This window comes from Callorhinchus milii, unplaced genomic scaffold (assembly GCF_018977255.1).
Source record: "Callorhinchus milii isolate IMCB2004 unplaced genomic scaffold, IMCB_Cmil_1.0 Scaffold9, whole genome shotgun sequence".
NCBI lineage: Eukaryota > Metazoa > Chordata > Chondrichthyes > Chimaeriformes > Callorhinchidae > Callorhinchus > Callorhinchus milii.
This window is the reverse complement of record NW_024704750.1, coordinates 20,498,609-20,525,984: the sequence shown is the minus strand read 5'-3', so window position 1 is coordinate 20,525,984 and position 27,376 is coordinate 20,498,609. Positions and strand designations below refer to the sequence as shown.

General features: G+C 53.7%; 1 protein-coding gene across 1 annotated transcript in view; it reads left to right on the top strand.

The window, feature by feature from the left end:
* Nucleotides 1-26,941, top strand: part of sptbn5 (spectrin, beta, non-erythrocytic 5) — a 57,227-nt gene extending 30,286 nt beyond the window's left edge. The window contains exons 35-69 of the mRNA XM_042338134.1: nt 269-472; nt 631-780; nt 1,013-1,117; nt 1,606-1,803; nt 2,225-2,380; nt 2,782-2,973; nt 3,865-3,960; nt 4,504-4,622; nt 5,253-5,367; nt 5,751-5,864; nt 6,358-6,479; nt 7,785-7,947; nt 8,332-8,520; nt 9,253-9,330; nt 10,269-10,441; nt 10,850-10,940; nt 11,920-12,066; nt 12,214-12,351; nt 12,609-12,862; nt 13,186-13,372; nt 13,679-13,891; nt 15,288-15,490; nt 16,501-16,693; nt 16,908-17,102; nt 17,286-17,441; nt 17,654-17,871; nt 18,837-19,026; nt 19,389-19,565; nt 20,197-20,298; nt 21,106-21,702; nt 22,329-22,400; nt 23,136-23,228; nt 23,464-23,552; nt 25,276-25,361; nt 26,057-26,941. Of these exons, the coding sequence (XP_042194068.1) occupies nt 269-472; nt 631-780; nt 1,013-1,117; nt 1,606-1,803; nt 2,225-2,380; nt 2,782-2,973; nt 3,865-3,960; nt 4,504-4,622; nt 5,253-5,367; nt 5,751-5,864; nt 6,358-6,479; nt 7,785-7,947; nt 8,332-8,520; nt 9,253-9,330; nt 10,269-10,441; nt 10,850-10,940; nt 11,920-12,066; nt 12,214-12,351; nt 12,609-12,862; nt 13,186-13,372; nt 13,679-13,891; nt 15,288-15,490; nt 16,501-16,693; nt 16,908-17,102; nt 17,286-17,441; nt 17,654-17,871; nt 18,837-19,026; nt 19,389-19,565; nt 20,197-20,298; nt 21,106-21,702; nt 22,329-22,400; nt 23,136-23,228; nt 23,464-23,552; nt 25,276-25,361; nt 26,057-26,079 (5,598 nt within the window). The 3' untranslated portion in view covers nt 26,080-26,941. The remainder of the gene's footprint in view (nt 1-268; nt 473-630; nt 781-1,012; nt 1,118-1,605; nt 1,804-2,224; nt 2,381-2,781; nt 2,974-3,864; nt 3,961-4,503; nt 4,623-5,252; nt 5,368-5,750; nt 5,865-6,357; nt 6,480-7,784; nt 7,948-8,331; nt 8,521-9,252; nt 9,331-10,268; nt 10,442-10,849; nt 10,941-11,919; nt 12,067-12,213; nt 12,352-12,608; nt 12,863-13,185; nt 13,373-13,678; nt 13,892-15,287; nt 15,491-16,500; nt 16,694-16,907; nt 17,103-17,285; nt 17,442-17,653; nt 17,872-18,836; nt 19,027-19,388; nt 19,566-20,196; nt 20,299-21,105; nt 21,703-22,328; nt 22,401-23,135; nt 23,229-23,463; nt 23,553-25,275; nt 25,362-26,056) is intronic.
* The last annotated feature ends 435 nt before the right edge of the window (nt 26,942-27,376 follow it).

The window sequence follows — 27,376 nt, the reverse complement described above, 5'->3', positions numbered from 1 at the left end:
TAGCCCCGAGCCCAGTCTCAACCCCCGTTCCCCCAACAACCAGCCCCCCAGCTCAGCCACCAAACCAACCACTAGCCCAGCAACCAGCCCCCAGCTCCAGCGCCCAGGGGGTGCTCTTGTTGGCGAATGCCAGGTGGGCATCAGGCTTGGCAGGAAGTTGGGTCCTCACGATGGCCGTGGGCGGGCCTGGCCCTGTCTCGGAGAGAGAACCCGTGTGCCCAGCGTGTGACAGAGATGCCCCAACTCCTCTCCGTTCTTCATCCCTCAGGCTCGCGACTACTTCTCCTGGGTGGCCGCCCTGACCAGGGAGATGAAGGTGGAACAGAGCACGCGAGATGCCGCCACGATCGAGGCGAACCGCACCCAACACCAGCAGCTGCGGGCCGAGCTGGATGCCCGGGAGGAGAGCTACCAGCAGGTGCTGAGCCTCGGCCAAGAGATCCTACAGGAGGAGATGGTCTCCGCCAAAGATGTGAGTGACTCACCCCTGGCCCCCGGTGTCAGAGAGAGGGCAGGGGTCACAGTCAGAGGGGGCAAGGATCACAGTAAAGGGGGCAGGAGTCACAGTAAAGGGAGTAGGGGGGAATAGTAGTGGGAGCAGGGGTCACAGTGTCTCTCTCTCTCTCTCAGGTTAGAGAGAAGGTGCACGCTCTGCAGGAGAACAGGAGGCGCCTGCACCGGCAGTGGGACGAACGTCAGGCCTGGCTGGATCGCGTCTACCTGGAGCAGGTGTTCCACCGAGACGCTGAGCACCTGGAGAAAACCATGAACTCTCAGGAGGTGAGTGAACGAAAGAGAGAGCGAGTGTGTGAGTGAGCGATCAGGGTGTGAGAGCGACAGACTGGGGGTGTGAGAGCGACAGACTGGGGGTGTGAGAGCGACAGACTGGGGGTGTGAGAGCGACAGACTGGGGGTGTGAGAGCGACAGACTGGGGGTGTGAGAGCGACAGACTGAGGGTGTGAGAGCGACAGACTGGGGGTGTGAGAGTGATGGTCTCGGTGTGTGTTTCAGGTTTACCTGCGCTCGAGTGACCTGGGGGTGTCTGTGGATCAGGTGGACTCACTCATCAGGAGACACGAAGCCTTTGAAAAATTACTGGCCAGTCAGGAGGAGAAGGTGCACACGCCACACACTGGTCATGCCTCACACATGCCTCGCACACGCTCTGCATTTGCCCAGCATTACACTCCACACACATCTTGAAAACACCGCTGACCAGCGTACCCATATTCGGTGCAGAAGGGAGGGGGTTTTGGGTGGTGTCTCTGTTTTGGACTGCGATGGGTGTTTGGTGCGGGGAGAGTGGGGGGGAATGTGATCTGGGGGAAATCTATTCGAGGTGACGAGGATGGAGTTGTTAGCAATGCTGAGAGGTCTGTTCTGGAGTGGGTGTCTGCAGGGGGGTTGTTTGCAGGGTTTGATCTCAGGTTTGAGTGGGGGTAGCGGGGGGGAGTTGGGTCAGAATTGTTTGCGGGTTGCTGATCACAGGGGTGTTGGGGGTGCCTGCGGGGCTGATGGCGGGAGGGTGGGGTGGGGGTGGCGGGGTGGGGCGTCGGTGGCGGTGTCTGCGGGTGGTGGGGTCACACGCCGTCTCTTTGTTGCAGGTGTTGCAGTTGCAGGCTCAGGCACAGCGGCTGCAGGAGGCGGGGGGGTCCGTGGTAGGGGCCGGGGCTGGGGAGGTGCAGGTCCGCCTCAGCGCCGTGCTCCAGCGTCGCCAACGCATCAAACAGCTGTCAACGCTGCGCAGTCACCAACTTGGTATCGCTCGCCGCCTCGCACACTTCAACCAGGACCGGAGACAGGTAACCAGCCAGCGCCCCCTCACCCCAGCCTCTCAACCCGTGCAGTCGGCTTGGCTCAGTCAGTAGGACACTCATGACTGAGGTAGATGATTTGGGGTTGAAACCCCACTTCGGACCAGGCTGACACTCCAGCGGGGGGGGGGGTTGTGCTGCATTTTCAGAGGCGCCATCCTTCAAATGAGGCGTTAATCCAAGATTACGTCTGTTTATTTATTTGAAACAGCAGGGAATGGAAGAACCAGCGCGGACAAGATGGGGAGAGAGAGAGAGAGAGAGAGAGAGCGCAGGGGAATGGGGTTAGAGTAGAGAGCTCCAGTGGGGGAGCGAGCACCAGCACAGACAAGATTGGAAGAGCAGGGAATTAGAGTGGAGAATATGAGCCCAGTAGGTTATGCCCTCCTGTGCCTGTGTCTCTCTCCAGGCAGACAGCTGGATCACGGAGCGGATGCAGAAGCTGAAGGAGAGCTTTGTGGTGGAGGCTCAGAACCTACGTGAAAAACTCAAACTCCTGCAGAAACATCAGGCCTTTGAGGCTGAGATCCTTGCCCATGAGGAGATCATCACCAGTGTGACTGTGGTAAGGCCAATGGGTGTCTGGTATAACTAGCGTAAGGGCTCCCGCCCCTTCCAAGCTTCTCTCCAGGCTCCACCCACCCCTGGCCCCCTACCCAGGCTCGCCCACCCAACCCAGGCTCGCCCACCCCGCCCCAGCCTTGCCCCCACTCCAGGCTCAGCCCCCTACCCAGGCTCGACCACCCCCCCCCCCACCCCAGCTCACCCCCCAGCGGCTCACCCCTGCTCCCAAGGCTCGCGCTCCCCTCCAGGCTCGCACCACCCCCCCCCGGCTCGCACCCCCTACCCCCTACCCTCAGGCTTTGACCCCCCCCCCCATGTCCCCCACAGGCTCCTCTCCACCTCAGCCTCCGGCTCCTGCCCCCGGGCTCTGTGCGTGCGCTCTAACACTCTTTACCCTCTCAGGCGGGTGAGGAGTTGGTGGCAGGCCAGCATGCCCAGGCGGCTGAGATCCGAGCTGGTGTGCGGGCTCTGCTGCAGCATTGGGTGGAGCTGAAGGCGGCTGTAGCTGCTCGCGGGAAAATGCTAGAGGATCACCGTGATTTCCTCGAATTCCTGCAGAAGGTGGACCAGGTGGAGGCCTGGATCCGAGAGAAGGTAACGAGAGTCTAGGAGTATAATAATCCGTGCATTACATAGGGAGGGTGCCTTTCACATAGGGACGATGGCTTAAAGTGCTTTACGGGATTCACTGTAAATTGTAGTGATTTGTGGGCAAATGCGATAGGCGATTTGTGCACAGCAATGTCCCACAAACAGCCGTGAAGTGAATGAGCGATGTTTATCTGCGGGATTGTTGGCTGCGATACCAGGAGAGAGAAACTCTGTTCTCTTTTTGAATTATACCCTGAGATCTTTAAAGTCCACGTGGACAGAGGTTTAATGTCTTATCTGAAGGACGGCATCTCTGACAATGCAACACTGCCCCAGAGTTCCACGTTCCCATGTGGAGCTTGAAGCCACAATCTTCTATCTCAGAAACCAGCACACTCGGGAGGATAGACAACCACTTAGCCCATCCTGGAGTCTTTCCCCACCTGAGACACCGTATGCAATACCACAAATCTCTCCACAATGGCCCAGTGCTACCTCCACAACCTCTTTCAACCCAACCAACCCAGAGGGGTGTACCTTGCTTACCTCGCCCTGGAGTGTTCGGCCCAGGTTACCAAGAGCTAAGGGTTTGGGGAACCCAGAGTGTGCATTGGCTGAGGTTTACCCAGTTTGGAGCTGGACGCTGTCTGGCAGGTTTCCCACTCTCTCTGTAGTCTTCACTCTGCTCAATATGGCTGTGGGGTTTCCCCGGAACCTAATCTCGGGAGCAATAGTGCTGAAGAGCTCAGAGGTGTTTTGCTGTGAGAAAGAGCTGTGAACCCATCCAATCTTCATATCGCCCAACATTGGCTCTGTGTGCCCGTGTCCCCCCCGTGTATCCTGTGTGTTCCCTGGCAGTTTCAATGTGTGACCCTGCTTCACGTGTGTCACCAGGAAGTCATGATCAATGTGGGGGACGTGGGCAAAGACTATGAGCACTGTCTGCAGCTCCAGAAGAAACTCAATGAATTCCGAGGAGCTGGATCCCGGGTAGGTGCTTCTCACTGCTGCCTGACATAAGCGCTGGGGGAGGGAGAAAGGGCCAGGTGGGTTGGGGGAGGGATATAACCCTTTGCTTCCACCCTACCACTGCATTGTTGGTTTTGATTTTTTTTTTGTTTATTCTGGTGTGTGACACACATGCAAACCCATCAACAAGCTTTAGAGTCTCCAAACTAGACCGAATAAGTCACCCTGGCACATATGGGAATCCCTGTGTTGGGATGCAATGCTCACTCGCTTCCTGGAGCGATGCATCCTGCATACTTAATTCCAGACATGATAAGGCTCAGGTTGGTAAGAGCCAAGGCTTGGGGACACCAGATGGTGGGTTGGGGTATCTGCCGGAGTCCATCCAGCTAAAACCACATAGCTTGCCATAACGTTGTCTGACAAGCTTTCCTTCTGCTTGTCTAGCTAGAAACACCCTACCCTTTAGGGCTTTGGCTTGCAAGGTTAACAGGAGCTGGGTGGGAAGAATCCTTGTCCCTGCGCTAGTTGTGCCGAGGTGTAATTGGTGCTGGGTTCTCTCAGGATATCACGGTGGACGATGCTCACATTAAAGCCATCGGCACTCTAGCCACCAGACTGGAACGGCAAAACAAGGAGGAGCTGGTGACTGTCCGCCGGAGAAAACAACAGCTGAACGAGAGGTAATAGGACACCCACTATCCCCTCCCCACAAACATACACGCGCCCTAACCCAAATTCACACACATCACTCTCATACACACACACACATATTAATGAGACACACACATCACTCTCATACACACATATACACACACTCACAGACATACACACTCACACATGCTCGCACACACATAGCACACACACACACATCTCATCACACACATCAAATCTCAAACACACATGTCTCACACACACACATACATCTCACACCTCGCTCTCTCCCCTTCGTGTCTGTGTTGGTGCTCGCTTCTCACTGGAGCTCTCTACTCTAATCCCATTTCCTGTTCTCTCCCCATTGTGTCTGTGTTGGTGCTCGCTCTCTCTCCCCCACCTCCATCCCCACCCAATCCCGTGTGGAGAAGTGAGTGGGTGGGTGAGTTGGGAGTGTGATCAGTGAGGAAGGAAATAGGGCAAAGGGGGGAGAGGGAGGGGACAATAGATGTGGGGAGGGCAAAGGATGGCTGGGGTGAGGGAGAGGGCATGTGAGGGCAAGGGGTCGAAGGACAGTGAGAGGGAGAATGGAGTGGGGGGAAGAGGATCTCGCTGTCTTGCTGCTCTCCAGAGTCTGATATCCTGATGTCGTTTCCCAGGTGGACTAATTTTCAGGGGAATCTGAATAAGTACAAGAAGAAGTTGGAGGCAGCCCTGGAGGTTCATGCTCTGATCCGTGAGATGGACGAGATTAAGGAGCGTATGCGAGAGAAGGTGAGTCTAGTGGCGATGACTCTGAGAAAGGTCTCTGTTTGCTCTACTGTCCAGGTGCTGGTGTTGCTGTGGAGGTGATCGGCTTTCATTTGAGGTCTGGCTCAGTCACTCAAACTCTCACTGTGAGTTGTGGGTTCAACCCTCACCTGAGGACTCAAGATCACAGTCCTGGCCGACACTTCAGTGCATTGCCTAAGAGCACTATATCCTAATCGCCCTTCTGATTAGACCTAAAACTGAGGTCCCATCGGCCTGTTCAGGTGGATGTTAAAGATCCCATGGCACTATTCGAAAAGAGAAGGGTGTCCTGGCCAACAATCCCCAATAAAACGCTGGTCTCTGTGCTGTGTGTGAGAAGACCACTCACTCCGCTGTCTTTCCAGAGCGCTGCTATGCAGGGCCTGGACTTTGGCCGAGATGTGGCGAGTGTGGAAATCCTGCTGAGGAAACAGAAGGAAACAGAGCTGGAGATCACTGTGATCCGAGACAAGACAGAGGTAGGAGCCGGCGCCCGGCCAGGGAGTGGGGCCACTGGGCTCTGGGTGATGGCCTACAGCCAGGACTGCCGGTGTGTTTGGGGTTCAGGGGGGGAGCAGGAGAGCGTGAGGGAGAGGAGAGCAGTGCATGGGGAGCCTCTGCTGGTTGGGGCTGAGTGCTGCTTGATCCCTGAGGAGTATGGGGGTGGGGGGCCGCCAAATTGTTTGAGGGGAGGAGGGGTGGGACTGAAGTTGAGATAGGGGATTGGGAGGGGCTGGAGCTGTATTATGGAAAGGTTTGTGAGGGGATGGGGGCTGGGTTATGGAGGGATTGGGATGGGTTACCAGTGGGGATGGGTTATGAGGGACATTTGTTGGAGTGGGGGGGGGGGGTGAAGTTGGGTTATCGGTGTGGGGGTGGGGGGTGTTGGGGGGTTGTGGCTGGGTTATCTGCCTTTGAAGGGTGGCTGTAATCTTGCCTCTCTGCCTGTCCCCCTGTCTGTCCACCCGCCAGGCTCTGGAGGCTGAATGCAGGCAGCTGTCCACCTCGCGGTCGCCCCTGTGTGATCAGCTGATGCAGAGGCAGCGAGAGCTGCAGGAGATCTGGCAGCGACTTCAGAGAGAAGCCAAGCTCAGGTGAGTTCCATGCGGCTCCCACACACGGGAGATGAGCACCACACAGGCGAGGCCATTCACCACACTCCAGTCTCTCATCAGGTTGTGGGGCCGATCTTTTACATCCAATAGCCCGCCCTGACACCACACCTCAATACCTGCACTGCCCCAGTCCCTGTCGCTCTTTCAAACATCCCGGTTGATTCTGCCTTACAGCTTTCTGGGCCAAGTATTCCCCATCCTCACCACCCTCTGTGGGAGGCAGCACTTCCTGACCTTTCTTCTAGTTGTCTTGGCTCTGAGTTCGCAGCCTCACTCCTGTCTTACTGTTGTCACAAATCAGCTGCTCCATTTGTCCTGTCACAATATTCACTTCATTTCTAATCAATTCTATTCTATAAAGCGCTCCCATCTTTTGCACAGAAGACACCAGATAAACAGGTTATAGTTATCTTGCAGTCCAGTTATAACCCCACTGCAGTGTGCCTGGACAGCAATCCTCCTTATAACCCGCTTCACTGTCGCGCAAATTCACTTGTAACATTCACTTTAGGTGTCAGTCTGGCTCACTAGGTCGCACTCTGGCTTCGGGGTCAGAAATCATGTCAAAACAGGCAACAATAAACAAGGCTAACAGGATGCTGGACTATATTGCTAAATCAGTTGAGATTAGATCCCCAGATGTCATTCTCAGGCCACACCTTGAATACTGTGGACAGTCCTGGTCAGCTCGACATAAAGGGCTGCCCAGGTAATGCAGAAGAGAGCAACGAGGCTGTTCCAGAGAGTTAGAGGAATGAGCTGTGCTTAGACAACGATTAGACAAGCTTCAGTCTTGAGAGAAGGTGACTCAGGAGATCTTATAGAGGTGTCTTACATTTTAAATGGTATTGAAAAAGTAAAAGTAGATCTTCACATTGACCCCTCTCTGTATGGTGAAGTGCCTTCACCACCCAAACCAATCTAGTGATTTTGTGGGCTCAAGGCCCACAGTTGAACTCAGCTCATCTTCATTCGTGCAGTGATGAGGGAGCATTACATTGTCAAAGTAGCTGTCTTTCGGATGAGATGTAAAACAAAGTCCTTTCGGTGCCTAATCAGGTGGACGTTAAGGATCCTATGACCCTATCAGAATAGAGAAGGGAGTTTCTCCCGGTTTCCTGGCCAACAATCTCCCAAATAAAATTGGTCAATTGCTTCACAGCTGTTTGCGGGTCACTGCTGTGTGCAAATTGACTGCCAAAACAAAACACACAGTCACTACACTTTACAGAAACTACTCCAGTGAAGCGCTTTGAGACGATTATTATTATTCTTTGGGGGCAGGAGGGAGAGGCTGGAGGCTGCCTACCGCTTACACAGGTTCAGTCAAAGTGCTCGGGAGCTGCTGGACTGGGCGGACAGTGTGGAGGCCCTGATGGCAGAGGGGAGGCTGCCAAAGAGCAAGCTGGAGGCCGAGAGCCTGATCCAGGAGCACTGGGAGAGGAGGGTAAGGACCCGCACAGGAGGCATTGAGACACCACCCCAACACACAACACCCCCAACCCACTGACACCAACCTCCCCATTGACACCAACTACCCCCACTGACACCACCCCCACCCACTGACACACCCCCCCACCCACTGACACACCCCCCACCCACTGACACACACCCCTACCCACTGACACCACCCCCCCGACACTACCCCCACCCACTGAGACACCCCCCCCTACCCACTGACACACACCCCCACCCACTGACACACACCCCCACCCACTGACACCACCCCCACCCACTGACACCCCCAGACAGGCAGTGTGTGTGTGTATATATGACAGGTGGTGTGGGTGTGGTTGCACACTGACTGTGTGCGTGTGGGTGTGTGATGTAGGCTGAGATGCAGGCCAGGGAGGAACGCTTTGCTGCGGTGCAAACGGTGGGGACTGAGCTGGTGCAATGTGGGCACTCGGCTGCCCCGGAAATTCGGCACACACTGGCACAGGTGCAGGATGCCCGGAGAGCCCTGGGACACAGCTGGCAGGAGCGAGACCTCAGGCTGGCCGAGGCACGTGATCTGCAGGTACGTGTGACGCCCAGACTGTCCGGAGGTGGGGGGAGTGGGGAGGTCTCTTTGGGGTTGACCTGGTTTTAGTGTGTATTTGGTAACGGAATGTCAGAATCAAGCCCACCCACTGGGTCGGTCTCTAGTCCGGTTCCCGAGCCGGGTTTCCGCAGTATTCCAGGGCACTGTCGATGCCAGCACAGTCCAGCCTGGCTCATCGTGGAGGGGGCAGGGATTTTTTCTCCACTCAACTCCTGTTGACCCTGCAAGACAAAGCCCTAATGGGTTGGGTGGTCCTAGCTGGACAGCTTGCCAGACAGCGATATCAATAGCAAGCGATGTGGTTTTAGCTGGTTAGACTCCAGCAGTTACCCCATCGCGCACCCTGGGGTTCCCAAGCCTTGGCTCTTGCCAACCTGCACCTAATACTTTCCAGAAGTATTCTTATTATTTTTATTATTATTATCATTCTCGTAAAACTCTTCTGTACCCACTCCAAGGCCTAAATGTCCTTTGTGTAGTGAGCTGCCCAAAGCTCAATACATTGGTTAGACTTCAGCTGTGGTCTAACCAATGATGTGAACCAATTTACTGCTTTAATTCTGAACTTCATGTCTTTATGTATAAAACCCACAAGAGCTTTTTGTACAGCCGTTTTGAATAAGTGAGTGTAAACCTGTCAAAGCCTTGGTAAGCTCTGTGGAAGTGCATGTAAGTCATATGAAAGCATGTTATTTTGCTGTCTATCAGGTATTTTATGGCTACATGGAGCAGAGTGAGAGCTGGCTGAGCAGTAAGGAGGCGTTCCTGGCCAATGAGGACCTTGGGGTGAGTTCCTCTCTCACATCTGTCACCTCCATTCATTGGCATTGAATTTTGGACCCTCTGTGTCAGTTTGTCCCACAATGGAGACTCTGAGCTTACAGTGCTGGGGAGTGCTAAATTATCAGAGGTGTGTCCTTCAGATTATTCCTTAAACCGAGGTCCTATCTGTCCAAATAGATGTTAAAGATTCCATGGCATTAATGGAAAAGAGAAGGGAGATTCTCCTGGTGTTCTGCCCTGCAATCCCCCAGATAATATTGGTCATTTATTTTATGGCTGTTTGTGGGACGTTGCTCGTTTCTGTGTTCATCTATGAAATACACAGGCACTACACTTTGCAGTAAAGTGCATTGAGACAAACTTCCTGACGTAAAAGGCGTTGTATCTAATGTAAGAATAATTACTAAAAATACTGGCTAAACAATCATAATGGGATGGGAATCCTTTCTACACCTTGGTGACAGAGCCTAATAATGGCAATGAGGAGCAGATAATGACTTTGGGTGGGGATCGGGTGGGCCAGATCCAGGTGGGAAGCCCTGGGGTCTCTTGTTGGTCTGTCCCTGGATTCTGTGGGGGGGCAAACCCATTGCTCTACCTTCACAGTGGTTTAAGGTTGTGATTCTGGTAGGGGTCCGGGCTTGTGTGTGTGTGGGCGGGGAGGGATTGGGGGTTCCTAATGTGTGTGTGTGTGTGTGGGATGGGGGGTACCGGTGTGTATATTGGGGGGGTGGCCTTGTGTGTGAGTGTGTGTGTGGGAGGGGGGGTCCTGGTCTGTATCTGGGTGGGAGGTCCTGGTGCGTGTGTGTGGAGCGGTGTCTCGATGTGTGTGTATGGGTGGAGGGTGTGTCTCGGTGTGTGTGTGCGGAGCAGGGAATGGGGGTCTCGGTGTTTGTTGGAGAGGGTATCCCGGAGAGGGATCTGACGTCCCCTGGTTTCAGGACTCGTTGCTGAGCACGGAGATCCTGCTGCGGAAACACGAGCACTTTGAGGAGACGCTTATGGGCCAACTGGAGAAGGTGGACGTGACCGAGAGGTTCTGTCTGCGTCTCAAACAGAGAGACCACCGCGACTCGGAGAACATCAGTCGCATGTGTCACGGCCTGCTCCATAGGTACAGACCCTGCCTCCACCCTCCCTCTCCTTTTCCTGCCATTGATTTCTATGATTCCATGATCCCATAAATTCTATGACTCTATTTATTTGCGGAGGACAAGTTTGCAGGGCTATGGGGAGAGAGCAGCGAAGTGGGATTGATTTGGATAGCTCTTTTGAAAGAACTGGCACAGACATGATGGGTCGAATGGCCTCCTTCTGTACTGTATAATTCTATGATTCTATTGAGCGTCAGCTTGGGGCAGTGGCTCAGAGCGTTCTCGCCTCTTGAGTTCGTGGGACGTTGCTATATGCAAATTGGCTGCCACATTCACCTACGAAACACAGTCACTACACTTCACAGTGAATCGCAGGAAATGCTATGACATGTCTTGATATACTGTTGTTGTACTTCCTTCTTTTCCAGGAAGAAAGTGGTGCTGGAAAAATGTGAGTCTCGCAAGAGGAAGCTGAGAGAGTCCCGGCAGCTGCACAAGTTCCTGAGGAGTGCCAATGAGGTACGTAATCAGGCAGCAAATCCCTGCACAACCCAGCCAGACCCTAAACCCGCTAGCGCAACTTTGTGGGCCTTCCGGCAGCTATTGTGCAGACACCTGCAGCAGCCATTTTTGCAAACCATTTATATGTTCAAGCTCCACATCAGGACTTTGAGCTCACAGTCTAGTCTGAGGCTCCAGTAGTGTTTGGAGAGCACCAACTAGCCCTCCTTCTGATGAGATGCTAATCCAAGGTCCCATCTGTGCCTGTTCAGGGGGATGTAAAAGATCCTGTGGGACTATTGGAAAAGGGAGTTTCTCCTGGTTTCCAGACTAAAATCGGTTACTCGTTTCATGGTTGTTGGTGGGGACAGTGTTGTGTGTAAATTGGCTGCCCGTTCGCCCACGAAATACACAGCTACTGGACTTCACAGAAATGAGTCCCCTAAACTCTCCCCACCTGAACACGCACAGATGGGACCCTGAGAGGACAGTGTGCCGGGATAGTGTAGGTTTCTCTCACTCCCACCACCTGCAGGAGTGGAGCACTGCATTGTCATGGCCTCCATGCTTCCACTGATAGATGTGTGATAAACTGCTGCCTCTCTCCTCGCCTCCCCCTCTTCATCTTTCTTTAAAAGCCACCTGAAGACCAACCTCTTCAACCACGTCCGTGGTCACCTCTTCCTCCCCCTCCTCGATCGTTCAGCATCTGTCCCTGGCACCACACGGCGGTCCAAGACGCTATCCTGCGTGAGAGTCTGTGCAGTTACAAGTTGTTAGGCTTTTTGATATTGTCAAATGTAAAGATTATTATTATTGCGCTGTGAGGCTTTTTGATATTGTCAAATGTAAAGATTATTATTATTGCTCTGTGCATAGCTGCCTGACTTCCCCCTCCCCCCGTTTACTGACCCCTGCGGGGAGTCATGGTTGGAGAGACCCATCCCCACCCACGAGGGCAGATTAATAAAGGACTCCCTGTGTTTGTTGACCACAGGCCGCCATGTGGCTGAATGAGAAGTTGAGCGTCACCGAGGACCAGAGCTGGAGGGAGCTCAGTAACTTACAGGGCAAACTGCAGAAACACCAGACCACAGAGGCAGAGGTGCAGGCCAACCAGAACAGGATCTGTGGCATCAGCACGGTAAGGCGCTCCCCTGCGCTCCCCCACTTTCCCGCACCCCCCCCAACCTCCCTCTGCACCCCCACCCTCCCTCCGTACCCCCACCCTCCCACCGCGCCCCCTCCCCTCTTAGAGTAGGGCGTGGCTCACGCTCTGGGTGTGTTGCAGGAGGGAGAGCAAATGATGCAGGATGGCCATTACGCAAGCGCTGAGATCGAGCCGCGATTCAGGCAGATCGAGGAGCTCTGGAAGAAGCTGCTGAGCACATGTCAGGAGAAGAGAGCCCACCTGCTGGCTGCCAGCGAGGTACATACGGGGGAAGGGGGCGCAGCGGAGGGAGCTGTAGGGGGAGGGAAGAAGGGGGTGAGGGCTGTGAGGGGATGGGGCTATGCGGGAGGGGGGAGGGGGAAGAGGTGTGCTGGGGGGACTGTGTGGGGGTGAGATGGAACGCGGGGGTGGGGGCTGTGGGAGAGGGAGGAGGGGGAAGAGGGGTGGTGTGTGGTGGGGAGGGTGTGGGAGTGGGCACAGGGCAGGCACTGGGCTGACACCTGACTCTGGCGCAGGCTCTGAGCCTCCAGCGCAGTGTTGAGGACATGGAGCAGTGGCTGGCCGAGGTGGAGAAGCAGATGTCCAGCGAGGATTGCGGCAGCGAGCTGGCCTCGGCCAGGCTGCTCCTGGCGAGGCAGCAGATGCTGGAGGAAGACGTGACCGGACACGTGGAGCGGCTGCAGACCCTGCATGACAGGTCGGCCGGCTTCAGCAGCGGCCACGTCCTGGGCCAGCAGCTCCGTGGCAGAGTGGACCGTGTCCTGGAAAGGTCAGTCTCCGTTTCTATTGGCCCTGGTACCTATGGGGAAGAGGGATGGGGGGCACAGGGGGAGTGGGGAGTGGTGGTGTTTGTGTGGGGTTTTGCTTTTGGGTGCGGTGTGGGGGAGGGGGGATATTTCCGTGGGGGAGGGCTGTTTTCGTTGGGGGAGGAGGGGTGTGTTTTGCGGGGAAGGGCGCCATAAAATAAATGACCACTTTTAGTTGAGCAGGTCAGGGCTGGCGGAGAGGGGGCAACCCAGGGTTACGGGGGAGAGGATGCGAGTGTGGGACTGCCTGTGCGCTACAGGCCTGATGTCCTGCTTTGTGTCTCAGGTACAACGCTCTGGGGAAGCCGATGGAGCGGCGACGGCAGATGCTGGAGGCCAGTCTGCAGCTGTTCGAGTTCCTGCAGCACCTGGAGGACGAGCGGGCCTGGGTCCAGGAGCGGCTGCTCCGGGCTTCTAACCGCGACTGCGGACAGTCCCTCACTGCCATCCAGAGCCTGCAGAAAAAACACCAGGTGAGGGGCCATGAGGTGGGGCACGCGAGGGGGGAACGCAAGGGGGCTTATGCGAGAGGGCGGGCACTTGAGGGCGGGTCACATGAGTGGGTATCACGTGGGGGGGTGCACATGGTGGGGGGCACGTGAAGGGGGCCGCATGAGGGGGGCAAGTGAGGGGGGCAAGCGAGGGGGAAAGTTGCACTACTGGAAGGGGAATACGGGCACCAGTGACTGTACACACTGACAGTGCTCTCTCTCCCTCTTCACCCCCCTCCGCCCTTCCCCCACGCCCTTCTCCGCCCTTTTCCCCTCTGTCTGGGGCAGGCGTTGGAGGATGAGATCAGCAGCCACCAGTCTCTGCTCAAGGCAGTGGTGGACACGGGCCAGAGGATGGTGAAGGACGGGCACTTTGCGGCCAGGGAGATCTCCAAGCAGCTGTGGGACCTGAAGGACGCAGAGGAGACACTGAGAGAGGAGGCGGAGAGGAGGAGCCGGCTGCTCAGAGAGGCATACGAAGCACAGTTCTTTCTTACTGAGGTACATCTCGCTCACAACTACCAGCCTTGCATCACACAAGTGGACTCAACTGGCTACCTTTTGCACTGAACCCGGGGTGGGTGGTGGGGGGGGGGTAATAAATCCTTCAAAAAAAACTACTAATAATAATTTGGTCACTCAATCCACAACTGTTCGTGAGACACTGTGTGCGCAATTGGTTGCTGCGATTCGCCCACAAAATATAGTCAATTAACTTTACAGTATATTCTGTGAAGCGCTTTGAGACGTCTCGAAGATGTGCTATCTCAAATGCAAGGATTATTATTATTATAATAACCCGCCATCTTGATTACTGGGGCACCCGATGGGACATGTTGGTGGGAGAAACAAATGCGGAATCAGGGTTCTGCATGGCTCAAGAGAAGACATCGAGGGTATTAGAATAGTAGTAGAATAATGGTGGCCAACCTTTTGGGTCGGCCACACAAGTCTATTTTTCTTGATTGAATATTTCTTGATTTATGGCCACGCCATAAATATCACTAATCAGTGATCCGGAAACAAAATGTTGGTTTAACAAAGGCGTACCTAGACTGGTGCAAATCCTTGACACCACGTGGGCCATGGGTTGGCCACCACTGGATTAGAATTGCTTAGAATTTGTTCCAAATATTGATTCTTATCGGTACTTCGAGGTCATGGTGGACACCAATGTTTGATTGGACACCGTCCTGAGAAGAGGCGAAAAGCAATCTTGTGGTGCCTATCTCTCTTCAGGGACAGCAAGGTCCCATTTCAGGTCAAGCTTGTGGCATATAAGACCTGTGTGCAAAAGGCCTCCTTTATGGATCTGAGTTCCTGGAGATTCAGCAGAGAGATTTCCTCCAACCCATCTGCAAAATCCAGGATCAAGCAGTCAAGTGGATTTGTGGCAAACATAGGAAGCGGCTACAGGAAGGGAGGGCTCTGGCCTACACTGACCTGTCGCTAAGCACCCTGAAGGCGGAGTCGGTTTCACAGAGGCCATGTCTATTTGCCTGGCCCCCTCGCATGAGGGCCTGGATTAAGCAGCTGGTGCCTCGAGAACATCAAGGTGGCTGGCACGTCACAAGCTGTCCAGGCTGAAGGCAGATGCCCACCAGATAGCTGATGAGGAAACTCTGCGGCTTGGGACAACAGCCGATGGATAGCGTTTCCTGGAGTCTGAATTTGTGAACACACGTTCATACATCCAGTGCCTGGAATCCACCTTGATTGGTTTGCAGAGAGGCAAGCGGCTGGTGCTTAAACTCTGCACCTCCAACTGGTGGAAGCATCTCTCAATGGGAAGCAACATGCATCCAAGCTGTGGGGAGGAAGCTGTGTTCCCTTGGTGTGGCGAGCTCTGTGTTCCCCATCGTGACCAGCGTGGTGCTCTCTGTGTGTTCCCCTGTAGGTGCTGGAAGCGGGGTCCTGGCTGAAGGAGCGGAGCGCCGTGCTGGAGAACCTGGATTGCGGCAGGAACGAGGATTCCACCCAGAGGCTCCTGCATAAACTGGACGCCATCGACTTGGACCTCGCCGGCTTCTGGCCACGGGTGGAGAAGCTAACGGAGGCGGGGAACAAACTGAGCAATGTGGGCCACCCAGACACAGACAGGTAGCCCCTGTCTGAAGGTCCAGCAAGTCTGTAGTGCCAACCTGCCCATGGCCCGTGCACCCGACCACCCCTCACATCCCTGCCCATTGTCACTGGTGTGACTGTCTGTCTCTGTCTGACTGTCATTATGTATGTCTGACTGTCATCACAGTGTGTGTCTGACTGTCACAATGTGTGTCTGACTGTCACTGTGTGTGTCTGTCACTGTGTGTGTCTGATTGTCACTGTGTGTGTGTGTATGTCTGATTGTTGCTGAGCGCATGTCTTGCTGTGGCTGTGTGTAGCTGTGTCTGTGTGTCTGACTGTGACTGTGTCAGACTATGAGTTGTGTCTGACTATGGTTGTGTGGCTGTGTATCTGGCTGTGTCTGACTGTGTCTGCGTCTGACTGTGTGTGTGTGTCTGACTATATCTGTGTGTCTGACTGTGACTGTGTATCTGACTGTGGTTGTGTGTCTGACTATGGTTGTGTGTCTGTGTGTCTGGTTGTGGCTGTGGTCTACCTGTGACTGCGTCTGACTGTGATTTCCTCACCTACAAAACCCTCCATGGCTTCGCACCACCCTACCTCTGTGACCTCCTAACCCCCTACCAACCCGCATGTTCCCTCCGCTCGTCCGCCTCTGACCTGCTCCACGTCCCTCGATCCACCCGCCCCACCATTGGCGAGAGAGCCTTCAGCCACTCTGCCCCAACCTCTGGAATTCCATCCCCAGGTCACTCCGCCTCGCCCCCTCCTTAGCCTCCTTCAAGTCCCGCCTCAAGACCCTCCTCTTCGACCATGCCATCGGCCACCGCCCTTCCCTTCACCTCCCTTCCCCCCCCCCCAAACCCAGCCCGAGTCTGAAATGCCGTACGCTGTCCAACGCCTTGGAACGTCTTCCCGACGTGAAAGAACGCGATACAAATGTAATCTTGTTGTTGTTGTTGTTGTGTGCCTGACTCTGGCTGTGCGTCGAGCTGTGTCTGTGTGTCTGACCGTGACTGTGTCACTGACTGGCTGTGTTACAGGCAGGGTGTGTCCGCTGTGGAGCTGGAGTATAAGAGGTTGCTGGGCGTCTGTGCCCAGCGGCGCCAGGCGCTGGGGGAGCAGCACCTCCTCTACCACTTTGAGCGTGAGCGGCAGGAAGTGGACGCTTGGATCAGCGGCAAACACAGGCTGGCGGAGTCCGGGGACTGTGGGCAGCATCTGGAGGACGTGGAGGTAAAACTCCCCCCCCCCCCCCCCCACCCCACCACGCTGGCAATCACCCCCGTCACCCTGACAATCCACCCCCCGTCACCCTGACAATCCCCCCCCCGTCACCCAGACAATCCCCCCCTCCCCTCCACCCTGACAATCCCCCCCGTCACCCTGTTAATCGCTCCCCCCACATCCGCGTCCATCTGCTGGTTGGTGACGTCTCTGCTGGTTTCAGATCCTCCAGAAGATGTTTGAAGACTTTGAGCAGGAGCTGCGGACGGTGGGTCAGAACAAGGTGACGGCCTTGAACGAGCTGGTCCGCACTCTGAAGAAGGAATCGCACAGCCGCGTGGGGCAGATCCTGGAGCAGGCGGGGGCCGTGAACCGGAGCTGGGACGCCCTGCGCGAGGCCGCACATCTCCGCGGGCAGGTGAGGCCACGGAACCCAACGCCTCCAGCATCAGTCTGAACCACTCTCAGTGTCTGTCACTGTGTGTACATCCGGAGTCACACTCAGTGTTAGAGTCAGTCGGTGTTAGGGCCCTTCTCTAAGTGGGCGGTCAGTGTTGCGCTCTCTTTCTCTCTCCTAATTATTCTCTCTCTCTCTCTGCAGAGACTGGTGGCGGCAGAGCAGCTTCACCGATTCCATCGGGACGCCGCCGACCTGCAGGCCTGGATCCAGGAGAAGGGCATCGCCCTGGAGCCTGAGGATTACGGCTATGACCTCAACAGTGTCAAGGCTCTGCTACGACAGCACGAGGGAGTGGAGGTGAGCGCCGACTGCAACTGACGAGTCACCCACCGGCTTCGGTCCCACCCACCCACTCACCAGGGTCCGTCCCACATACGGACCAGTGTCAGACCCACCCAATGACCAGGGTCCATCCATCCGTCCACCCACCAACCCGCTGGCATCCGTCCACCCATCCTGCAGTGACCTGGGTGTTACTACAGCAGTTAGTAATTGGCTGTTTCTGACAGAGGGACCTGGCAGCGATCAGTAAGGAGGTGGATCGTATCCGGGGAGAGAGCCGCCGGCTGGCACAGGCCCAGTCCCAGGCCCGGGAGAGAGTGCAGGCCGAGCTGCAGGAGGTGGTGCTGGCGTGGGACAAGCTACAACAGAAAGCCAAAGAGCGAACGCAAAGGCTACGTCAGGCCGAGCAGGTCCAGGCTTACTTCAGTGAATACCACGTCTTCATGTAAGTCATCTCCCTCCCTCCTCCGCCATATGCAAATTTCTGCTGCCACAATCACCTTAGAAGACTTACAAAACACACAGTCACTCCACTGTACAGTATATTCTGTGAAGCGCTTTGAGACAGTGTGATGTGATAAGGCGCTTTATCAAATGCAAAGATTGTTATTATAGATATTACACTCTACTACTACAACAACAACTTGTACGTATAAAGCGCCCTCCACGCAGGGTAGTGTCTCAGAGCGCTTAAGAGTGGCAGGGCTGGGGTGGGGGGTGGATGGGGCAGGGGAGGTGGCCGTAAGAACAGTCAAAGAGGAACGTTTTCAGGCAGGACTTGAAAAAGGGGAGAGAGTCAGCAAGGCGGAGGGATTGAGGGAGAGCGTTCCAGAGTTTTGGGGCGTAGTAGCTGAAAGGACGACCTCTGATGGTGGGGCGGAGGGTGCGAGGGACCAGCAGGCGGCCGGTGTCGGTCGAGTGGAGGCGCTGGGTGGTGGATTGGGCAGTGAGGAGATCGGAGAGGCAGGGAGGTGACAGGGAGTAAATGGATTTGAACACGAGTGTGTGGATCTCGAAGTCGATCTGTTCGGTGTTGTGGAGCCTCGGCCAGAACTGGTGAGATGTGGGTACGGAGTTTGGTCTGGGTCAGTATGCAGGTGGCAGAGTTCTGAATGATTTGGATCTTTTGAATAGTGGAGCTGGGGAGATCGGCGAGGAGTGCGTTTGAGTAATCCAGGCGGGAGGTGACAAACGCGTGCACGAGGGTTTCAGCTGCATTTACAGTAGATGAGTACTTCAGGACGTCCCAAGATGCTTCCTGTCAAATGTTTTGGGATGTCCTGATGTGAAAAGTGCTGCCTCAAAGGTAAGGATTGTTCGAAGGTTGTTGACCAGTGGTTGGAAACCCGACTGGATGTGGTGTCAGGTTATTTGATGCTGGAGGCCAGTGAGGGGGGTGTTGTGTTCCAGGGCTTGGGGCAATGAGACGGAGGCGGTGCTGGGGGATGAGGAGCAGCCACGGGACATGCTGGGGGCCGAGTTAATGTGGAAACATCACGAGGAGACCAAACGGGAGATCGAGCAGCACGGCGGCAGGTACGAGGACCTGCAGGCCACAGGGAGACGGCTGATAGAGAGCGGTCACTTCATGTCAGAGGAGGTAAAGAACACACTATCTGGGGATTTCCTCCCCCACCCCTGCTCACCCCAGTGATTGCCACCCACCCCCACATCGGTGACTGCCCACCCCCACCAACAGTAGCAAACACTATCCCTTCCTCTTATGCATTCCTAGAAGTGCGCCCCCAACCCCAACGATCACTTACACCCCCACACTGTTGTGCCCATTCTCTGTGGCCTTGGGGTTTCTGGCTGCTGGTGTCACACTAGATTTTCCCCACAAAAGTCACTCCACTTTACAGTGTATTCTGTGCAGTGCTTTGAGACATCTCGATGATGTGATAAGATGCGATATCAAATGCCAGGATTATTACAGGATGTGATGAGTCCTTGTTTTCTCAGGTGGAGGACAAGCTGTGCGAGCTCTCAGAGTTGATGGATTCGTTGCTGAGGGCCTGCGAGAGACAGAGGGTGGCCTTACGCCGACAGCTGGAAATCCTGAGGCAACGCAGAGAGCTGCAGCAGATTGAGACCTGGCTGAGCTCCAGAGAGGGTCTGGTCACCAGTAACTATTATGGGGTGAGTGAGGTTACTCTACAACGTGACTGCCCGGCCTGGGAATCACTCAGGCGTGGGTGCAGAGGAGAGTAACTTCTTTGTTCAGAAAGTTCCACATTGCTGAGATCAACTGGCTGGTATATTGGAGTTGAGTCCACACTCTCTGACTGTCTCTAGTCCAGTTCCTGAGCCCGGCAGATGTTCCAGAACACTGCCCGTGGCCGTGTTACCGAGCAGTAAGTAGGAACCCGATTGTTAGTCGATTGAGGGATTTCTTCTCTGGGGATAATAATCCCTTCAAAAAAATGAAACTGAAAAAAAAATTTGGTCACTCAATCCATGACTGTTTGTGGAACACTGCTGCATGCAATTGGCTGCCATGCTTCCCCCTCAAAATACACAGTCACTACACTTTAGAGTATATTCCGCAAAGCGTTTTGAGACATCTTGGTGGGGGTGGGGTGTGGATGCTGTGGGGGGCAATGCTGTGGGGGTGGGGGGCAAGGGATGCTGTAAGGATGAGATCAAATAGGCTTCAAATGGAATGTCTTCTCCTGCCCATGGGATGGTTTGGGGCGGAGGTTAAGGCTTAAATTTTTAGATTTGGTGGGAGTGCAGTGTTGGTGTCTAACCTCAGCTTTGTGCCTGTCAGGACTCCATGCAGGAGGTGGAGGACTTGATCAAGAAGCACGAAGACTTTGAAAAGATGCTGGCTTGCCAGGACCCAATTTCCCAGCTGGACGCCGGGCAGAAGGTGAGGAGACATTGGCTTTGCTGCGCTACATCCAGCACCAGTTATAACGGGGGAGACATCTCCGAGCGTACAGTCCCTGTGAGCTTCCATTCCTCGCAACAGAGAATATTACCGGAGGCAAGAGACAACTGCAAGATAGGACTCAGAGCAGAGAGGGTCAAGGGTGGTCGGATCGGTGTAACCTCAGCCACAACAAATTCCACAACCCCATGTCTCTACTCTCTCTCGCTGCTCTGCCCTCTGTGCCCCTGCTCTGCCCTCTGTGCCCCTGCTCTGGCCTCTGTGCCCCTAGCCTGGCCCCTCTGCTCCTGGTCTGGCCACCTCTTTGCTTCCTTCGGGAGCACAGGTATATAACAATTGTGAGAAAATTAGAGAATTCTGTAACTGAACCCTGAAATTATAAACCAAATGTAAATAGTGGAGTCCTGGCTCAGGAACCAAGCTTGAGAGAGGGCCACAGAGGGTGGTCTGCATTGTAACATCCCATTGCCAAGCATGTCACCTTGGAGCCAGCTTCACATGAGGAGTTCCCGCTTACCTCCCCCAACCCCAAGCTATTTCCCCTTCACACCTTTCATAATAGTCAAATAAAAATTGGTCACTCGCTCCATGACTGTTTGTGGGACGTTGCTGTGCACAAGGTGGTTGCCACATTTTTCTGCAAAACACAGTCACTGCCCTTTACGGTAAATGCTGTGAAGCACTTTGAGATACCTTGAGAGCATGATCAGGCGCTGTATAAGATGTCAGAGTTCTATTTGTAAGCTCTGACCCTTCCGGATGATATTTTTTCATTGTTCACTGTAGGAGGATGAGGAGTTGCTGAAGGAGATAAGTTATAAAGAGAAAGTGCAGCGCGTTCCTTCTCTGAAGAGGAAGGGCTCGGATAGGAGGCCGTCGCCCTTGAAGATCTCAGGGAGTGAGACTCCCAAACCGTGGGCCAAGCAAACCATCGTGAGCCCCGCTCCCAAATCCGTCGCCAACTTCGAGAAGCTCTTTTCTCCTGTCAGGAAGTCGATGGGTTTCCAGAGATTTCCTGATGTTTCTGGAGATCCCAGTCAGGATGAGGGCAAGGATCAGAGGAGAAGGTCCCTTGTCCAGTCACCATTGATTGCAAAGTCTTCAGGCCTTGAAAGCAGTGGGCTGATGAGTCCAGTACGGAGATCTTCACTGTCCCAAACAAGCCTCCCGTTATCCACGTCTGTGCTATTTTCTGTGGCGCAGAGTGAGAAGCTGCCACAAAGGGCAGCCTCGCCCAGTAGGGTCGACCTCTTCACCAGCCACCTGGTCAGATCTCAGCTCCCTTCCGCATCCGATGACCCCAGCAGCCAGCAAGGCTCCCAGCTCGGTTTCTCTTCGGCCCAATCCAGAGGAGAGAGACTCGATGGAAACATCCCAGCCCAGGTAGGAAGGACCAATACTCTGCTCTCAGACACAATGTGAGCCCCACCGGGGAGTGACAAGGTGGGACACTCAGTTACTGCAGGCCTGTCATTTTCACGGGTCTCAGTCGGTCAGTTAGTCAGTCATACTCTCATCTCTGAGTTAGAAGATTGTGGGTTCAAGCCCCATGTCGGGGACTTTGAGTTCATCATCCATTACAGTGCTAGGGGGAAGGTTGGATTGTTGGAGGTGTTGTCCTTCGTTAACCTAAGGTCCCATCTATGCCTTTTCAGGTGGACTTTAGAAATCCCTTGGCACTGTTGGAACAGAGAAAGGAGGTTCTCTCTCCCGGTTTCCTGACCCAACAATCCCCCAAATAAAACTGGTCACTCACTTCATGGCTGTTTGTGGGTGATTGCTATGTGCAAATTGGCTGCCAGGTTCACATACAAAACACGCATTCACTACACTTCACAGGACAATCCTGTGAAGCGGTTTGAGACATCCGCCTGACTTGAAAGGTGCTGTATTAAATGCAAGGATGGCTTTTGTACAAAAAGGTTGGAATACAGGGAACAGGGCACAGACACATGGGCCAAATGGCCTTTTTCTGCCTGTTTCTTAAGTTCCTGCTGTTGTGTTGTTAGGATCCTGAGGGTGCTGAAACCATGGTGGGTGTGCTGGAGAGGAAACCCAGGCTGCAGGCTGCAAACATCAAGGTAAAATAGAGGTCTTACAGCAGGGACGCCCTGGGGTTTAACAAGACCCCCACACACACACACATATACATACAAACACTACCAGGGGGCAGGGACTCTTCCCACTCAGCTCCTGTTAACCCTGCAAGCGAAAGCCCTAGGATGGTCCTAGCAGTCTGGTGCTCCGCATGCTCCCCAGTGCTCTCAATTGCAAACTATATGGTTTTAGCTGGTTAGAATCCAGCAGTTATCCCAACTCCTATATGATTGCACTCTTGGTCATCTTTCCCCTGCCCCTCACGCACAGACCCCTCCCCACCCACCCCCGTCCCTCCAGCTTGCGTGCCCAGTCAGCAGTATCAAGCGCTTTGAGATGTCCTCCTGAAGTGAAAAGAGCTGTGTGAATATAAATTGTGTTTAGCACAGACTGTGCAGATTTGCAGGAGTCAGACCTCCAGTACAGTGCATCTCCTTATGAAACTGTTTGTTCTAGTCAGCTGGGTGTCTGAGAAACCCAGTACTGCTTCTCTACAAACTGCTAGAGTTTCATGTGTCAGGAAATTTCTCTGGTCTGGATTGCAGTATGATTCTCCGCTCCCCCCCTCCCCGTTCCCTACTCACCAAATTCCAGAGAGTCCTGGGTTAGGCTCGAGGTAACCCCTGGCTGGCGGGTGTGTTTGGGAGGCAAGGGGTGGAAGCATTTGTGCTGCAGATGTGATGTGTTACTGTATGGTTTCCTCTGTCCTGGCTTCCCAGCCTTGGCATGCAGCGGCAAGCTGGAGCACCTGTTTCGTGGCTCTTGAAAGGCAGACCCTCGCTTTCTACAAGAGTGAGAATGATACCTCACAGGTAGGTCTCAACCCATGGTGTCTGTCTGCCCGCCTGTCTGTCTGCCTGTCTGTCTGTCCTCCTGACGTGGAAGGCACTATATAAATGTAAATTGTAGTGTAACATGCAAAAAGCAAATGGGGGAAACTGAGGATTAATAATTATCATCAAGTTTGATACCGATGTTCTCAGTCTCATTTCCTCCTTGTGTGTGTGTGTTTCTCTGGTGTCTCAGCTCTCTCTTTCCTGCCCGCAGACTCTCCCTGAAATGCCATCACTCAATATCAGTCAAGCGAGATGTGAAAAGACAGCAGCCAGCGAGAAGGAGCACAGTTTCTGCCTGAGGTATGTACAGTCCGTGTGGAGCCAATCCAGACAACAGAACAATCCCTGGCTGTATGAACCCACCCAGCCTGTCCTGAGAAACATATCAGTCACCTTGTAGAGCAGACAGCATTGGTTTATTATTACTTGGGGAACTGCACCCAGCTTTATGGAGTGATCTGATCGAGGTGTTTACGAAAAAGGAAAGGATTTGAGAGAGTTAATCAACTGGTGGAGTAACTGATGGAGTTTAAGACTTTGGCTTGCCAGGAATAGGAGCTGAGTGGGAGGATTCCTGTGCCCAGTGACTGGTCTGCTCTTCCAAGTCCTGCCAGTGAGCCAGGCTGGCTGGGCTATCACAGCAGTGCCCTGGACCACTGCCTCACTCAGGACTAGACCATGGAGACCACCACAGAGGGCTGGCTCAATTCTCATTGCCAAGCATGTCACGTTGGAAGCAGCTCAGCTCTGAGAACACCCCCCTCCCCTGAGCTGGGATGATTTGATGGAGTTAGAACAATCCATTGGGGGCATTTAAGAGAGAATCAGATGAGCAGATACAAAGGAAGGGGATTAGAAGTGTCGGGAAAGAACAGGGATTGGGAAAAGGTTGGATGTCTCCCCGGTGAAGCAAAAACTGACATAACACAATGGTCCTCATATCTCATCCACTTCCATGGTTCTGCAGTGGATATCTCAGTCTGTCTGTGAATGTCTCTGAGTGCTCTGGGTGTTTTAGTGCTGAGGGTATCAGTGTTGAGTGTTGTGATGCAATACAACACAAAATTACATTTGTAAAGCGCCTTTCACGTCCGGAGGATATCCCAAGGCGCTGAACAGTCAGGGATTAGAGATTTGGACCCAAGCTGGGGGTGTTTGGGAGAGTGGAGAGCAGAGAGGGTAGGAGGGTGGCCAAAGGCACAGTCGAAGATGAAGGTCTTAAGGTGTGCCTTGAAGGAGGCAAGGGAGGGAGCGAGGTGAGGGGAATGTGGGATGGAGTTCCAGAGAATAATAATAATAATCCTTGCATTTGATATAGCGCTTTTCACGTCTTCTAGACGTCTCAAAGCGCTTCACAGAATAGACTATAAAGTGAACAAAACACAAAATACTGCACATGCTGGAATCTGAAACAAAGAGCTGGGAAAACTCAGCAGGTCAGGCAGCATCTATGGAGAAAGGAAAGTGAGTCAATGTTTCGGGTCAGAATGCCATACTGTAAAGAGAAGCTGAAGGCCTGACCGCTGATGGTGGGGCGGGATGGGCGGGGGTCATGGAGCAGGCTGGAGCCTGCTGAGCGGAGGGAGTGGACAGGTTGATAAGGGGCAGCAGGTTGGAGAGGTAGGAGGGGGGCAAGGTCGTGGAGGGCCTTGAAGGTGAGGATGAGAATTTTTAACCCAATCTTCAGAGAGATGGGGAGCCAGTGAAGCCGGGCGAGGGTGGGAGTGATGGGGTCACGGAGCCTGGTGCGGGAGAGGACACAAGTGCAGAGTTCTGGATGTTCTGCAGCTTGTGGAAGGAAGAGTTAGGAAAGCCGACAAGCAGGGAGTTGGCATAGTCGAGCCTATGTGTAATGTAGGCACATATTAGGGTTTCAGCAGCCTGAGGGGTGAGGCAGTGGCGGAGTCCGGTAATGTTCTGGAGGTGGGGGAAGTCAGAGTGGGAGAGGGTTAGTGATGGGGTCGAGGGAGCAGGTGATGTGATGTGCTGAGTGCTGTGGTTCTGAACTGAACATCTCCCACAGGTTGCAGGACGGGACTGAGTATCTCTTCTCGGCTCCATCCCACAAGCTGCTGGAGCGGTGGGTGTGGAAGATCAGCCGCAATGCAGGTAAGAGCCCGGTTGGGAGGGTGGGGGGAGGTCAGACTCTGGGCCTGGGGAGAGCAGGGAAACCTGATCACAGTGTTATGCAGGCGAGAGCAGCGAGCCTGATCACAGTGTTATAGTAATGAGATATATAGAGGGCAATGAGGAGTTTAAGATGACAAATAGGATTGAAAAGTAAACCCAGAACATTACTTTCAATCGTCTGCACTTAGGCACATTTCATGAGAGAACCTCTCAGCCTTTCCAAAGACAGAACTGTTGCTGCAGACAGTCAGACGGTGATTGATCGGGTTTGTAAATGGGAAGGGAGGGATTTGAGAGGAGGGTCCCTGAGAGCGGGTGGGGGGCGCCAGAGTGGCTGAAGGCTTGCCCATCTACAGTCAGAGCTCAGGCGAGCAATTTAACGGAGAATTAAGGTCAAACAAAATATTTTCTGGCAGCAGGACAAGAGGACCCGGTTTCAGGGTGTGAGGGGGATTCTCAGGACAGACACCAGGAAGGTTTTCTTTACTCAAGAGGGCAATTAAGACTGGAACAGGTTGCCAGGAAAAGTGGTTAAGGCCAGGCCACTTATCAACCAGCTTGATGCTGGGATGGGAGGTGGGGATTGTGGGATCAGATGGGGATAGGCTGGAGGGCTTTCTGCCCCTATACCTCAGATGTGAGGTCTCTAACCTCTGCTGATTCTCTGTTATTAGGGACGGATACAGTAGATGTCTGAGCGAGGCTGAGCGGTGGCAGGCAGCCCAGTGCTGGCCATGAGACAGAAAGACAGAGCCTGATGATCTGCTAACTTTTCCAAGATCACATTCTCACGTCACTGGTTTGCTATTCTGGACATATAAGAACATAAGAATTGCTGGACGAAAGACCACGGTCCATCCAATTCACCTTCAATCATCTTGGCAGTCACTTGACATCATGTCCCAAACTACTGTATATACCGTATCTCGAGATTTTATTTCCTAACAGAAATCTATCTAATTTGCTTTTGAAAAAATCAACTTTCTGCTCCTACCTTCTCCCTCGATAGCCTGTTCCATATGTTTATTATACACTCACTGAAATAGCATTTCCGCAGATTTGTTTTGAATTTACCCACTTCCATTGAAGGCCAGGTGCTCCGGTTCTACTGGTCAGGATGAGATAAAACAACTCATCATGGTTTACATTATCCAGTCCCATTATGATCTTAAAGACTGCAATCAAATTGCCTCTCAACCTTCTCTTTTCCAGCATGAACACGCCCAGTTTACCTAACCAATGCTCACGTTGAAAGTTTCCCAAATTCTCAGGCCTCTGTAGGTGAGGTAACCAACTGTAGCTCAGTTCAGGGAAAACAACTGTTCTGGGCTGAAGTTGCCACTGGCAGCCTCCGAATTCCTGGCTTCTCCCTTCACCCTCGCTGTCGATAGGAACACCTGCAGAGAGCCCCGTGGCTGCCCGAGCCGGGCACTGGGAGAGGTACCACTGACCTGCTGCTCATTGCATTGTCTGCTTCGTGTTCTTGTTAATCCAGACCAAACCCAGGGCCAGAGGGCAGTGCAGATCAACGGCAATCAGCAATAAATATCTGATCAAAACCCTCCGTCTTTGCAGCTCATTCACTGTACAGATCACGGCAGCACCCGATCCAGGGGTTTATATATGCAATAACGCATCCCGGGAATGTTAGCATTCCTAGGGTTAGAAGCACTCTCGTCTCTGAGAAGGTTGTCATAATAATCCTTGCATTTGATACAACGCCTTATCACGTCTTCGAGATGCCTCATCTGAGTGTGACAGTGTGATGTTATTCATAATAATCCTTCCATTTGATATAGCGCCTTATCAAATGGTTGAAATGTCTCAAAATGCTTCACAGAAATATACTGGAAAGTGAATTGACTCTAGATTTTGTGGGTGAAACACAGCAGCCAACTGTGCACAGCAGTGGACTGAATAACCAAATTATTATAATTTATTATTTTGAAAGGAGTATTACCCCGGACAAGCGATCAGCCAATTGACTAACAACC